At 40.1% G+C, this 16,420-nt stretch overlaps 1 protein-coding gene across 3 annotated transcripts in view; it reads left to right on the top strand.

The window, feature by feature from the left end:
• Nucleotides 1-16,420, top strand: part of ALKBH8 (alkB homolog 8, tRNA methyltransferase) — a 76,813-nt gene that overhangs the window by 35,653 nt on the left and 24,740 nt on the right. For all 3 annotated transcript variants that reach the window (XM_081952014.1, XM_081952013.1, XM_081952012.1), the window contains exons 8-9: nt 9,642-9,748; nt 14,308-14,459. In XM_081952014.1, the coding sequence (XP_081808140.1) occupies nt 9,642-9,748; nt 14,308-14,459 (259 nt within the window). The remainder of the gene's footprint in view (nt 1-9,641; nt 9,749-14,307; nt 14,460-16,420) is intronic.

The following is a 16,420-nucleotide window of genomic DNA, read 5'->3' as shown; positions in this document are numbered from 1 at the left end:
TATGGAACATTTTGAAACTAACGCCTTAGATAAATCTGAACCCAAACCCAAACTCTGGCTTAGATATGTTGATGGCACTTTCGTGATTTGGCCACACGGGAAAGAAAAACTGGACAACTTCCTCACACATTTCAACAACCTACACCCCAAAATACAATTTACCATGGAAATAGAAGCAAACAACCGACTTCCCTTTCTGGACGTCTGAATATCTATATCTATATCTATATCTATATCTATATCTATATCTATATCTATATCTATATCTATATCTATATCTATATCTATATCTATCTATCTATCTATCTATCTATCTATCTATCTATCTATATATCTATCTATCTATCTATCGTCTGTCTGTCTGTCTGTCTGTCTGTCTGTCTGTCTGTCTGTCTAAATTTATTTATATATAGTGGAACACAGTGCCCAGTTCCAGTACTCATTTTACAATACCTTATGAAGGCTATAATTGCTGAGACCATTTTGTACCTTCATGATCGTTACAATCAATGGTGGGACTCTACTATCAATGTACCAAGATTGAACATGAGTATTGTTAGGGGTATCTCCGTTGGGAGACAGAAAATAGCGCAGCAGAATGTACAGCTAGAGAGAAAGAATGTTGCTAGTAGAAAAAACACACGAATAGTGTTTCAGACACTGCTAGTAAAAAACAAGTAGCTTTACTAATAATAATTGCTTCACAAGCAGTGATAGTAGAAATATGTCCAAACACAATTCAAAGAACAAACAATTGCTTACAGTCGCAGTTCACGTTCCAGTCATCAAGCGAGCAAGGAGTTATCAAGCATAGGACAAGCAGAGAGAGAGAGTGAGCTCTCCTGACTCCCTCTTATTGTAGAGTTAATTACATCTGATAAATACATTCAACCATTTAAAGCAACAACCACCATTTGTTATTGTATATAGATATATATTGGCTACCCAACACTAGGAGTATACTCCCAACAAGTACTTTGTCTAATCTTCATTTTTGTGAAATTTATTTGATGCAGGTCTGTGGGAATGGTATTTTTTTCTGAAGGAATTCTGATGTGCTGATTTTGTTTTATATTTTCAAATATAGATCCTGTCCTTATGCCATCTATACACTATTGAGAGTAGATTGCAGTGATTTTAAATCATATGAACAATATAAACCATGTATTTAATTGTTAGAGTCAGTAAGTATACAGTATATAGAAGTATACATAAAGAAAAACAACCTTTAACTATAACAACGCCTCTAAGAATAGAATGGTCTTCACCATTCAGCATAAAATGAAGAGAAGAAACCACTAGTAGCAATGTGGAAATTATTGCGTTGTGTTGTTCAGATCCCGAAGACATTTGGTTTCATGTTATTATCAGCTGTTTTCCTATCCCCACCCCACGCAAGACTGAAGTATTGCACAGGATTTTTCCTTCTGATCCCAGAAAGTAGGGCTTCATGACAGGAGACAATATCTTTGACACTTTTTCGAAATGTTTGGGTACAAGTAGATTTGTCTACCTGCTGTGTCTTGGAATTGATCTGAAACCTTTCATGAAAACCACAAAGCAAAGTAATAAGTAGAGATTCTGGTGACTAGTTTGTTCTAGCAAACCTTTTATGTCTTTTGATCCAAACTGCAGTCCTCAGGACTTTCGCTTCCTGAAGAATTAGAAGCCAAAGTTCAGTTGCATGAACCTTTTGGATTAAAAAAACTGGGATAGCTAAGCTTCAGCAGCAAAAAAAACAATGTTGGTATTAATAAGAAGTAGAGTTATTTCAGTGTATCTTTTCTTGCATTACAAAACTTTGCAGAATCTCCATAATTTGAAAAGACAGAATAGTTTGACCTCATCCCTCATTGTGAATTTGTTTTATTTATGAGCTTTGGATATAGTTTTTGCAAAGGTAACACCCAGGCCGTGCCATGAGAAGATTGTTTATTCTTCATTTCTGGGCTGGAGCTTTATAGTTGTTGGGAGAAATATCCACCTGGTTCAGTTCCAAGCTGGGTGAAAGACACTGGAAACATGGAAGCTGATAGAGTTGAGAGTGAGGGTTATTTATACCTTCTTTGAACTTGAGCTTCCTGTTCCTGTGCAAGAACATGTATTATATTGGCTGTTGTAGGGTTTATACAGGGCTCTGTAGGTTGTTCCAGGTTTGGTTGACGTTTGGAGGATGTGGTGCAACTGAGACGATGCAATGAAGGAGCTTGTGTTCTGAAAGGTGCTGGGCAATTCCTGTCTATTATAGCTGAGGGCTAATCCTACCTTTGTTCAGAATTTGCTGCAGGCAATTTGCTTATGAATAGAGCTAGCTATCTCTTTAACTCTGAAGTGTTAACATCTGCTGATCGGCTGTTAAGAAAGGTGGAGGGGGGACTATTAAGAGTGAGTCTGCTTCCTGCCTGTAAAAAGAAACATGTTTCCAGGAAAATATAATATTCTGCCTTTTCAATATTTCTACATCCTCTTTGTGGATTTTGCCTTTGCCATTGTTCAATCTTTGACAAGAAGCAACAGACTAGGGCTTATGTTTGATGTATATGGCCTCTAGAAACCTTTTACAAACCTGATCAAGGAATTCTGGTTAAATAAATCCCTCCCCTGCATTCTGCTTCTGATGTGAAGTGTGTGAACATTCTTCCTTATCCAGATCTGAATCTGTATTTAAACTACCCCCCTCGATAGAGGCCCATCAATTATCCCACTCAAATAGTACATATAACTTAATTTTTGCATTCAAAGGTATGATTGACATTTCTGTGTTAATTCACTTTCATAAGATGCAGAAGATATTCACTCACAGATTGGATACTTTCCCTGGATGAAACTTTTGGTAGTTGCCTACAACTAAAAGTGATTTCTTTTGAAGGACAATTCGTAGAATTCTCTTTCTATGACACGACTAGATGAACCAATTCTACTTAATTGTAAAGTTACGTGACAGAATCTGGCAACTATCCTGTTTCCCTGAAAATAAGACCTCCCCAGATAATCAGCCCAATCGAGCTCTTGAGCACATGTGCTAAAATAAGCCCTCCCCCTAAAATAAGCCCTCCCTGATAATATTGCAACACAGCAGCAGCCATGAGGTGATCCCGCTTGCGGCCTCCTGCACTGCAAAAATAATAAGACCAAGTGCTTATTTCGGGGGTCAAAAGAAAATAAAAACCGGTTTTATTTTTGGGGAAACACGCTACAAAATGCAAATTTCCCATTGCCACTTTTAACTGCATGAACCATTTGGATGGGTCCTTCCTACGTTTCTTTTTGTGTCCATTAAGCCACCAGGGGCTTCTGCCTCTCTTATCTGAGTTTCTCCTTTTTCTTTCCCTTATTTCCCCAAGTCCTCCACCCATTGCACTGCAATACCACACTTTAAGAGCAAAAACAGGCCTGTTGTTTCAAACGTGGCATGATAAGGGATGTGGAAATGAAGTCTGATGAATAGGGACGAACTGGAATTTGATATATTTATCTTTGAAAAAAAGGCAACTGAAGAGCAATATAGTAGCACTGAAAGAGTGCCACATAGGAGATCAAGACCTGTTATTTATGACCTGGAAGGCAGGATATAGAATAAAGATCTTAAGTTGCTGGAAGCTTCCTAATAGTAAGATCTATTGGATGGTGGAACTAATTGTTGCTGCCAGTGTAGTTAATTAATATTTCAAGAACTATGGTAGGATTATTTCTCTTTTGTGGCTTTTTGTAGCTGTTTCTGTTACATGTACCACTATGGGGATTAAGTAGTTATTAAATAAAATCAATTATCGAAAGGATTGGTGAACTCCCATTCAAAAGCTGATTGGTGTTGGATATGCTTTAATTGGGGTTCTTGTAGTGAGTAGGTGGCTGGGTGGTCTGTATAATCTCTCCTAACATTCTGATTCTATGATTCATCTAATATTTAATCAAAATCTGTTTCCCTGCAGTTTCTGCATTGTTTTTAATCCTGCTCTTAACGATAAAAGCCAAGAGGTCCGTTTCATTTTTGTGTGAAACTCTTTTCACATTTTTAAAATCGTAAGTTTAGCTTGTTCTTTTTTTACCCAACTATGCATAATAATTAAATAAATTTATTTCTAGAGGTTTAGCAATATCCGTTTCATAAATCATAAAAGGAGTGTTGTGAGATTATAAACAGCAATAGATTTATTGTTTCTTTTTGGATGGTATGCTAGTCACGCTGATAGGAAGGGGTAGGAGTTATGGTTCCTATACAGATTTGTTGAAACCTTTCAAATATCAGGTCAACTGAGAGGTTTCCTATCTCTGTGCTTAATTTACAACTCAAATATGTGTTCCAGTATTGTTAAAGACATCAGCCAAAAAAGAGAGAGACTAAACTGCATTAAATAGTTCTTGCTTGTAGAAATAAAGTGAGTTAGACAACTATGAGAGTCTTTTATCTGGAGCAGAACATGGGCAGTTAGTGAAATCTAATAAACCAGGCTATGCTGGAAGCCTAAGTGAATCATTGGTCTTGAAATCATAAAAGGTGGCCACGATCTACATTACTTTTCTTAGAGGGATTAAGTTCTTGATATACCAGTCAGCCTGAAAGATCAAGAGACATTAAGTTCTCTGCCCCAGGAGCCGAAAGTTCTTGGCAAAAAGCTTGCAATAACAAATATTTTGCATGATAGGGGAACTAAACGCATTCTAAATAAGTTGAGAAGGGAAGAAGGAATAACTCTTAGCCTTGGCTAATGGAAATTTTGGACAATGAACTAGTAAACTGTGTTGAAGTCATGTGGAGGATTACATTCTGTTGGCAATTTTATCCTTTCAACTATTACTTAATCAGAAGGAATGTGATAGTATTTACAAAATACATAACTATGGAACTTTCCCAAAATGACTGTGTTGCTATGAAACCCATTTGGTTAGATTTTTCTACCTAAGGAATTTCGATTGTGCCTTGGAACTTGTAATCCTAATTATCTGATTTATTGCTTTTACGTATATCCATCTTTTTTTTGGAGCACAAGGAAACATTCAAGTAGGTAATACAAGCATGCTAAATTTCCTCTTTTAGGTTGGACTGGGATAGGCCCAGAATCACTCTGTAAGATAGATGGTCGGATGGAGTCTTGAAATTGTATCTCCCCAATTCATATCCAATTCCATATTCACTCCACTTCATTCTGCTGGATCTCAGAAGCATCATGTGTTACTGGGTATTGAACTTAACACCTTCAAGAATATTTTTTGACCTCCAAGTACTTTAAACCCCCGGCCTTTCCTGGAGTTAGCACAACAGTTAAAACAAAGTTAATGGGAAAAGATAAGTTGAGTTATATTTTTCTCTTGATCAAGATGAATATGTAGTGCAATTTCCTGGAGCAAGAACATCTTTATAGAAATGATCTACGGTATATAAGATATTAGACTACGGTTGAATCATGGATTCCATCCTCTATTTTAAGCTCATTGCAATAAGTGTTCTTTCTCTGGGCTGCCACGGGTACCTGAGACAAAATATAATTTGGAATTATATTTTATATATAATAGCATTATGATAGAAAATTGTGAAGATATGGTAATGAAAAAGAATTGGAGAAAATTTGGATAGTTAGCTCATTTTGAGGCCAATCTAAAAGCAATAATAAATGATGATAGAAAATGGAAAGATTTGCATATTTTCTGGGTTTGTGTGTATTTTAAACTATCTAAAAGTTATTTTAAGGCTCATGTATATTTCCTGATTCAAAATGGTTTGAAAAATATGCTGCTGTATTTCAGAGGCAGGTGTAGTTCTCATTTGGTGACCATATTTAGGAATGGTCATTAAGTGAAATGTAAAACCATGACTGTGCTTATGATCTTACTTCAATTTTCTGTTGCTTTGCATATTTGCAAAAGTCATAATAAATATGAGGGTTGGTTGCAAAGTTACTTTTTCATGACTGTGATAACTGTGAACGGTTCCTGTGTGATTACCTGTCACTACCTGTATTAAACCTGTCATTGTATGGGTTATTTTTTTAAAAAAATATTCACGTTGTAGCTGGATAAACAAATGCTATAAAAACTCTACCAAACGTATAAAAAATGTGAAAGAGCATTGCATCTAACTAAACTAAACTAAACTAAACTAAACCCTTAAGTTACATTTAGCTTGTCATCATTTAGTGTAATTTATTTGTTAGATTTATTCCTGGCCTTTCTTCCAGAGTTTAAAGTGATTTACATAATTTTCCTACTCTGTGAAAAAGGCTTTGCTGAAAGAGAATAACTGGCCTAAAGCCATCTAGTGATCTTTAATGGCTATCATGGACTTGAACCCTGGGCATCCCTAACTCTAGTTCAACTCTTCAGTTACTATACCGCCTTGGTATTATTCCTAGTCTTATTTGTTATTTCACTGCTTTTGTAGGAAGGAAGAAGGCTGCATACATGCATTGTGTGTAAGGTAGGGATGAGAATCAGGCTCTAGTTCCGTGATGGCACGCGGAGTCCCCTCTGTGGGCATGCGAGCTGTCACCCAGCTCAGCTCCATCGTGCATGCATGCATGGCTCCCGCTGGCCAGCTGACTTTCAGGGCTCTGCCGTGCATGCGGGAGGCACGCGTTATTGTGCGTGGGGGGAATGTGTGCATGTGCATGGGGGGGTTGTGGGGCATGCATGGGGGGTTACACACGCATTGCATTGTGGGTGTAGGCACGCACACACACCCTGTTGCAAGCATGTCGTCGTGCGCTCGCTTTCGGCACGCGAGGACAAAAAGGTTAGCCATCACTGCTCTTGTTCTACGCTTGAAAAATTCAATTCAGCATTACTGTATTTTCTATAAATTCTGTTGTTGCAGGAGTTCAGAAGCATTTGAGCACGATCTGGATAGCAATAGCATTTGGCTTATATACTGCTTTACAGTACTTTGCAGCCCTCTCTAAGCGGTTTGCAAAGTCAGCCTCTTGCCCCCAACAATCTGGGCCCTCCTTTTACCCACCTCGGAAGGATGGAAGGCTGAGTCAACCTTGAGCCCGGTGCGATTTGAACTGCCAAATTGCAGGCAGCCGGCAGGCAGCAGAAGGAGCCTGCAGTGCTGCACTCTAACCACTGCGCCAGCGGGGCTGATAGGATGTTGCAGTGTTTCCCAGAATTTAAATGTTTTTCTTTTGCAAGTTCTTCATATTTGTTTTAGAGGCTTTGTATCGCTTGTTCTCTGTGCTAATAGCTCAGCGACTGTGAACATCATTAAACAATGACTCACTTTATATAGCGTCTTTATAGCCTCTTCAACAATTATTTCTCTGCCGTCTCTTCTATGGCTCACCAGATCTAATTTCATCTCTGAGAAAGCAGCCTTGCCCAACTTTCATACCTTTACGAAATACCTCTTGCTCCCTCTGCTCTCGTTTGTAACGTCTCTCCCCCACACCCCACACCAACTGATGCTCACACTTTTTGGCATTATTTGGGCTGTTGTCTCACGCAGCATGAGCCGCATTCAAAATGAGAGTGGTGGCTTATAGCTGTCTGAGCATCTCTGAAAGATCCATCAGAGTCCCTCGTCACAAACGTTGGCTCCAGCGTCATGTTTTTTCCCTGCAGAGCGATATTATTAGCTTCATGTGTGTTTCTCTCCTAACTTATAGTTGCAAAAAGAAAAAAAAACATGGCAAAGCAGATCAACACATCAAGCCTCTTACTCTTTTCAATGTTTTGTCCCCCTCTTTTAACAAAAATTATTATTGACTGCAGTCCCTGATGATGTATTATGGGCAAGGTAGAAATTTGATCTTTATTGACTTTGCCACCTCGGGGAATAAAGAAAATGGATAAGAACAAAAATAGTAATTGGAAATAGCTCTAGTGGAGGGAACCTGTCATGAGATGAATTGATTCAGCAGTGGCAGAAGTAGCGCTATTGATTGGGAGCCTTTAGTGAATTAAAAAGAGGGCCAGGCATCTAATATGCCTCTTTCTTTTCTTTGGAAACTATGGAACGTGTGAGGGAATGAAACGTGTGAGGGAATGAAAGAGCAGGGGTGTCCAAACTTGGGAACTTTAAGACTTGTGGACTTCAACTCCCAGAATTCCCCAGCCAGCCATGCTGGCTGGGGAATTCTGGGAGTTGAAGTCCACAAGTCTTAAAGTTCCCAAGTTTGGACACCCCTGACAAAGAGGCACAACAAGGCGATCTCTGTCTCCTTTGGCATCTGGTTTTTAATAGTGAATGGGATCAGGACTTTTCCATGTGGAGGCAAGATGATGATGAGCAGAGGTGGTATTCAGCCGGTTTGGACCAGTTCACCCAAACCGGTGATGGAAATCGCGGGTAGACCCGCTCACCCGGCTCTATGGCGTCCTATTTAGGCACGTTTTCAAGCCGCACGAATGTGTGCAAGCTGCACGCGCGATCAAAGCACATGCATGGAAGGTCAAGCACCTGCATGATGAATTAGGGGCAGACGTTGTTTGAAGATGAATGTAGAAGCTGCAAATGCTGGTTTTCAATTAGATATTCTTTTAAAAAAATGTTTCAAAGGGGATGTGGGTGGGATTAAAGAAAACAGAAAAGTTTTAGGTCAAGAGCATACAACTGGAGATCTTGGGGCCACTTACAACTGTGAAAGCTTAGAACTGTAGGGTTGGAAAATTGGAAAGGACTACAAGGAGAATATAATTTATCGCTCTGCAGGAAACCAATTAAAACTATCCACGAGAGATGGCTTTCTATCTTCTTCTTCAAAGCCTCCAATGATGGAGAACCTACACTATCCACAAGACTATTCCATTATTATGACAGTCTAAACAACAGTTACACAGATTTTACATCGTAAAGCTTTTCCTTAAACTTTAATGAAATGTAGGCCGTTGCAACTTAAACCTGTTATAATAATAATAATAATAATAATAATAATAATAATAATAATAATAATATTTAATGCTTCTAGACCGCCCTCTCTCCCGAAAGGGACTCGGGGCGGTGTACAGTTCATACAAAATATAACAAGATACAATAAAATTAAATATGTACAGTTGACAATTGACATGGAGGAGGTTAAAATGCAGTTAAAAGAACTGTACAAAGCAGATATAAAATAAATTCAAACCCCTAAAAACAAATACAGTGAATTAAAAAACCCCTAAAATAACCAGATATAATACATTTGCCAGGAGGGACAGTTGAATTATGCCAGGCCTGCTAATCGGAACAGGTGGGTCTTCAGTTTTTGCCGGAAGGAGCGGAGGTCAGAAGTGGTTCTAATGTTGGGGGGGAGGTCATTCCAGAGGGTTGGGCCCATCACAGAGAAGGCCCTACTCCTCGGTGTCGCCCGCTGGCATTGCCTAGTGGACGGCACCAGGAGAAGTCCCTCCCTGTGTGAGCGTATTGGCCGCAGGGATGTATGTGGGAGGATGCGATCCCGCAAGTAACTGTTAACTTTTGGTTCTTGTTTCTTTGGCCGTGGACAATCGTTCTTGATCATCTTCTTTGTTTTTGTACCAGCGCATGGATATCTTGTGGATACCAATGTGCCTCTCAGGGCCATTAACTTATGATACGATGCAGAAAGGAAATTAGCGTGTCTCTCCTCACGTGATCTGAATAGTAAACCTTGCATCTTGCAAGTGCACATCTTGACAACTTTCAACAGCACAAAATAACTGTGTATTCCATTCCTTTTCTGCAGATTGTTATGGATTTTAAACATCCTGATGGACGCACCGTTGCAGTGTTGCTGCCTCAGCGTAGTTTGCTAGTGATGTCTGGCGAATCCAGATACCTCTGGACCCATGGGTAAGAGCTGGCATTCACCTTGCAGTCAAATTATAAATTGGCAGTGTATTGTAGTAAGCTTTTTTTTTTAGCAGTCAGAAACATAAACAGTCTATTTATCCTGTTAGTAATATACATAAAAGACAAGTCACCACCTTAAGGTACCTATCATCTGAATTCTGATTGACTGTGAGAGCAATTATGAAAGAAGAGGTCTTATACATATTTGTTCTGACCTAGGCTTCCCAAGAGCATGAAGCAAAGTCCTGGTCCCAACAAAAAACCCTTTTATTAATTTACTTTGAATTCTGCTCATTCACATCCAGCGAAGTCTTTCACGGGAGGATTTACAGTCACAGATCTTATCTGGCTTAGAGAGCTGACAGGCTGATAGCTGCAAAACTTGGCAAAGGAGTCTCGGAGAGTCACAAACCAATCAAGCAAACTCCACTCCCCTTTCGCTCCTCTTTTATTTCCTCTGGGAGGGGCCATTCACCGTCCATCTGTGGCCTTACTCCCAAGTTGACCCTTGTTCTTTAGCTGTTCCCTTTGTCTGGCAACTCTGTGCATGCGCACACAGGCTCCAGCTGTTCATCTGCCTAACTGATGTATGACTTGGAAGGCAGCTGATAACTGGCTGATAATATGGCTTTAGTTCCCTCTCTGAAACAGAGCCCTCATCAGAGCCTTCCCCAGACTACAGGACTGGCCCATGTTCCTCCCCAACCTCCTCACTGTCTGAATCTGCTGCCCTCTCCGCTGGCTGCTGGTGGGCCACAACAATATTAAGCTCAGTTTTCTGTTCAATTGACATCTAAAGAATTAAAGTTTTCATACAGGACTTATTTGTTGAAGGAGAAAACGGTGATGCCACATGGGTGAAGGTGAAAGTATTTATGATGGATGACATTTCTTAACCCTACCCTTCCTTCAAGGAGCCTCCCCAGATGTACATTTTCACATTAACTCTGTGAGGTTGTGACTTTAATCATCTGCAAAGCTTTATGGCCGATGAATGATTTGAATTTGAATTTCCTTCAACCTAATTGAATCTATTAATCAGTAGAACACCTGGATTCCAGAGGGCATCAGAAAGAGAGCAGGGTATGTTAACAGTTCCTGGAAACTTTAAGAAGTAGAAAACTGATAGAATTAAAGCAACCTTCCTCAGTTTAGTGTGAATAGTCATGCTAGCTGGGAACTTTGGAGTTCTAATTTCAACATTTAAAAAGCAGGTTAGAAATTATGATTCTGGTAAAACTGCATTTAAAAACAAGCTTGGGATTTGCAAACTAACAAAAAATCAGGGCTTTAAGTTCCTTTTTAATTGCTCATACATCACATCAAATTAGAACAAAGTAATCACTTTGTGGCTTAATAAAATCTATGAATTTAGAATGTAGCAAATCTCATTGAAATCTAACCTATAGGTCTGGGATGGCAAACCTATGGCACGCATGCCACAGGTGGCATGCGGAGCCATTTGTCAGGGCATGGGCCGTTTTTTGCTCAAGTTTGCCCTCCCAGCCCCCAGGAGCACTCTATAAGCTTCCTAATGCCCTTTTTTTTTGACGAAAAACGGGCTCGTTTTTGCAAAACACGGGCCGTTTTTGCTCATTTTTGGACACCGACCCCCCCCCCGGAACACTCTACAAGCCTCCTAAGGGCTATTCATGCCCTTTTTTTGGAAAAAAGACCACACCAGTTTTAACGGAAAACGGGCTCTTTTGGGGAGGTTTGCAGAGTGCAAAAACTTTTTTTAAAATTTGCCTCTTCAAAACCTTGGTGCATCTTATCCTCCGGTGCATCTTATACTCCGAAAAATATGGTATGTAATAAGCTTTTTTCTGCTGCTTGCTTCCTGCCACCTCATCATCTATGTATTGCCCTCTCAAGATTGTCTTCTTTTCATGATGCTCTCCTAAATTCATACATTATTTGCTGTTCAGCATCTATATATGCCTGTGAACATATTCCTATGAGGGGAGCCGTTTTATTTTTATTATATTAAAGAACTATTTTTGAAAATAAATCCAATATTATATTAAAATGCTATATAAGAGCTATTTACCAAACAGGATTAAAGAGAAAAAAATAGCCAAAAAGAAATCTAAAATCAATAAATCTAAGATATAAGTAAAGGTCCCCCTTGCACATATGTGCTAATCGTTCCTGACTCTAGGAGGCAGTACACATCTTCGTTTCAAAGCCGAAGAGCCAGTGCTGTGTGAAGACGTCTCCGTGGTCATATGGCCAACATGACTAAACGCCAAAGGTGCACAGAACTCTGTTAGCTTCCCACCAAAGGTGGTTCCTATTTTTCTACTTGCATTTTTACATGCTTTCGAACTGCTAGGTTGGCAGAAGCTGGGGCAAATAATGGGAGCTCACTCCGTTATGCGGTGCTAGAGATTCGAACCGCCAAATTGCCGGCCTTTTGGATTGACAAGCTCAGGGTCTTAGCCACTGAGCCACTGCATCCCCCTAAATCTAAGATATAAGCAAGAACAACAAAAAAGGAAGAAAAGCAGGACACACCTGGACAATTAGGTTGACCTTCAATTTGTTGTGTGTTCTCGGAATTGCTTTACTTATGAGAAATTCCACTGGGGAGAGTACTGCAATATAAACCTTGTTCTTCTGATCCTAGAGACATCTAGGTGTTTTTTTTGCCTGCCTACCTTTTTCCTCCCCATGCCGGCTCTTTTGATTCTTCTCTTGACTCTTGGTCTGCTCTGCAGAAACATGAAGGGTACTAGCAGGAATGCCTTTTCGAGTGTTTTGCTTTTAATAGAAAGGCCCCGATCTCCTAACTCTTTTTAAACACCCGGATGAACGTACAACTGAAGTTATGCTGCCTCGATACAGTTTGCTAGTGATGTCTGGAGAATCCAAATAACTTTTAAAGGCTTTAGCTTTAGATCTGTATGTGTGTGGACTTGTTTGGTCATGTCATTGATTGTCAGAAATACCGTATTTTTCAGAATATAAGACGCACCTTTTTTCCTCAAAAAAGAGGCTGAAAAAATGGGTGCGTCTTATACATTGAATACAGCATTTTTTGCCTCCCGAAACCCCGCCCCTTCACCAAAATGGCCGTGCATAGCTTGTGGGAGGCTTTCAGAGAGCTCCTGGGGGCTGGGGAGGGCAGAATTCCCCCCCCCCAGCCCCCAGGAGCACTATATAAACTTCCTAAAGGCTACCCATGCCCTTTTATTTGCCAAAAAATGGGCCTGTTTTTGCGAAAAACGGTCAGTTTTTTGCTTGTTTTTGGCCCCCCACACCCTTTCAGGAGCACTCTATAAGCCTCCTAAGGGCTATTCATGCCCTTTTTAAAAAAAAAACGGGCCCATTTTCGCAAAAAAGGGCCATTTTTGGGAGGTTTGCAGAACGCAAAAACTTTTTTTAAAAAAAGTTGCCCTTTTCAAAACCTTGGTGCGTCTTATACCGCGGTGCATCTTATACTCCGAAAATTATGGTATGTATTTTTCTGAGAGGGAGAGAGAGAAAAAGAGAGAGAGGGGGGGGGAGAGAAACATCCTTTACTGAATGAGTTTCAAGCACAGGGCGTGTCATAGGCTGGTCTCAAGGTGCATCACAAGTGACAAAATATAGATGGAAGCAGTGGTGGGATTCAAATAATTTAACAACTGATTCTTAAAATGTGTGCCAAAATGTGATATTTATGAAATGCTAGCTGATAACCCTGTGTTGCCTGGGTATCTATTTATTCTAATCCTGTATTAGACAGGAAAAGCCCTGATTTTGGCGACAATTAAATTAGTTACACATTTTTTTCCCTGTGCCCCCAGAAGCGTCAAGAAAAGTGATATCACCTTAATTTCTAATGTTGGATTTTCCCTCTTACCAGAGGGAGCCCCCTTGTGGAGTACTGTGAAGCCGTTACCACGACGACTCCGCTGTGCTGCACAGTAGAAGCCATTTTATGGCAGTACGGTAGAAGCCATTGTAAGGCAGAACAGGGTGTATCTTAGCCGAACACCCCCCCCGAGGGGCGTTTGGGGTGTCTTCCCTCCCTCCCCCCGTAATTGTTTCCAGAGGGTAAGTCATCTGTGTACCAAGTTTGGTTGAAATTGCTTGAGGCGTCCAGAGTTATGCTGGAACATGTATGCACGTATACACACACGCGCACACACACACGTGTGTGTGTGTGTGTGTGTGTATGTGTGTGCATATATATATATATATGTTGTATTTGTACTGATAAATAAATAAAGGGAGACTAGTATAGATCTATTTCGAGCTAATTAGCTCTCATCAGCTAGCCATACCATTACTGGGATTCGAACCTGGGCTGTATTATATCTTAGGCAGAAGTCTTAGCCACTAAGCCACAGGCTCGCCTCCTTATCAGTAGAGCCAGGGAAATAGGTATGTAATTGTGTTACAACCCCTGGTATGCCTAAATATATATATGATAGATAGATAGATAGATAGATAGATAGATAGATAGATAGATAGACAGACAGACAGACAGACAGACAGACAGACAGACGACATAGATATAGATATAGATAATAAAAAAGGGAATGAAATCATGACTCATGTTTTTTTTAAAGTATTACACCAAGGAAATTTGACGTTGTTCAAGCATCAGAAGGAGAGAATGTTGGAAGCATCACTGCTGACATCAGAAAGTTAACCTTAAACAAAAGGGGAACGAGAATATCTTTCACTTTCCGGAAAATAAAGAGAAGCCCTTGTTGCTGCTGTAAGTAATGTGCTGCATGTAATTTGAGCCTCTTTCATTGGGAATCTTTTTCAAAAGAGTGTGATTTTCACTAATCGTTTTATCTTTTGAAAACAGCAATTATAAGTCCCTATTGCAGAATTGTATTTTTTTTTAAAAAATTCCACCCATCTAATCCTAGAACCGATATTGAATTGAGACATGTCTGATTATTTGTGAGTTACATCATAGCTTATCTTTACTACAGTATGCTACTTATATAGTCATCCATCCCAGAGGTGACTTTAGACCGGGGGGGGGGCAAACTCGCAGCCCGCGGGCCAGATGCGTCACACACTGGCCATGCCCACCCCCTTTTAGCGAAAGGAGGAAAAGTCGTAATACGTCACGTGACGACAACATGGCAATGCGAGTTTGACACCCCTGCTTTAGACAGTCTTCAGAGGGTTAAAATGAAACAACATGATTATTAAAATAATAATCCAAAATAGTAACTGAAGAGTTCAGTAATAATATAATACAGATCCAGGGCCTAAAAGTCATCATTCCTTTTCCAATCAGTGATGATAAGAATAAGACAGATCTACACACAAAGCTAGTTTAAAATCTCATCAGCTGATACACCTGAGAGAACATTCAGAACTTTTAATACCTTACAAAAGGCCAAGAGATCTAAAATTCTGGAGAACTAGAAAGCTACTTTTCTATTTTATTAGTTCTTAGCTCAGGAGTTCCTACGCTCTTTGTCCTGAGGGTCTCATTTGGAGTTACAAGCATTTTTACTTATTATTAAATTTATATCTTGTTTTTTTAATTTTAGGGTGTTCATAAGACTGTGTGTATCTTCCTCATAACAGCAACTTTATGAGATGGGTTGGTCTGAGAGAGAGTGCCTGGCTGAAAATCACACAGCCAGCTTCCATACCTAGGAGTGAACAAGAACAGATAATTTTGGTTTCAACATCTTAGGTAGAGATAAAGGTTCCCCTCACACATATGTGCTAGTTGTTCCCGACTCTAGGGGGAGGTGCTCATTTCCATTTCAAAGCCAAAGAGCCAGTGCTATCCGAAGACGTCTCCATAGCCATGTGGCCAGCATGACTAAATGCCGAAGGCGCATGGAATGCTGTTACCTTCCCACCAAAGGTGGTTCCTATTTTTCTACTTGCATTTTTTACATGCTTTCAAACTGCTAGGTTGGCAGAAGCTGGGACGAATAATGAGAGCTCACTCTGTTATGTGGTGCTAGGGATTCGAACCGCCAAATTACCGACCTTTCTGTTTGACAAGCTCAGCATCATAGCCACTGACTCACCACGTCAGCATCTTAATCTCTCTAATATATTGTGAATATGTAGGAAGTCCTCAATTTGTGACTGTTTGCTTCACAAAGTTACAACCTATTTGATAAAGGGGAACTTACGACCCTAATATGAAGTTCCGATGGTCGCTCTCCAACCCCAATGGTCAAGTGACCGCACATTGCTCAGCAATGTGGCCTCATTTATGGCTGTTTGCAGCATCCCAAGCTCAAGTGACCACATTTTACGATGATTTCTCTGAAAACCGGCACTTACCTCCAGTTTTTGGCAAAGCCATGCCATGAGTTATGGCAAAGCAAACAATGGGTTATGACTTACGATCGAAATGATCAGGAACCATTGTGGCCGTAACGTGAGGACTACCTGTATAAAGGAGAATATATTGTAAAGCAATGCTTCTGCTGGCTGATGGCTGCCTGCAATTTGGCAGTTCAAATCTCACCAGGCTCAAGGTTTGACTCAATCTTCCATCCTTCCGATGTGGGTAAAATTAGGACCCAGATTGTTGGGGGCAATAGGATGACTCTGTAAACCACTTAGAGGCGACTGTAAATCACTGTAAAGCAGTATATAAGTCTAAGTGCTATTGCTATTGCTATCTCAACCTTGGCAAGATGAAGAGATATCTGGACTTCAACTCCCAGAATTGCCCAGCCAGTC

Source organism: Natrix helvetica, assembly GCF_964273705.1.
Source record: "Natrix helvetica genome assembly, chromosome: 4".
NCBI lineage: Eukaryota > Metazoa > Chordata > Lepidosauria > Squamata > Natricidae > Natrix > Natrix helvetica.
This window is presented reverse-complemented; position numbering and strand designations above follow the sequence as displayed.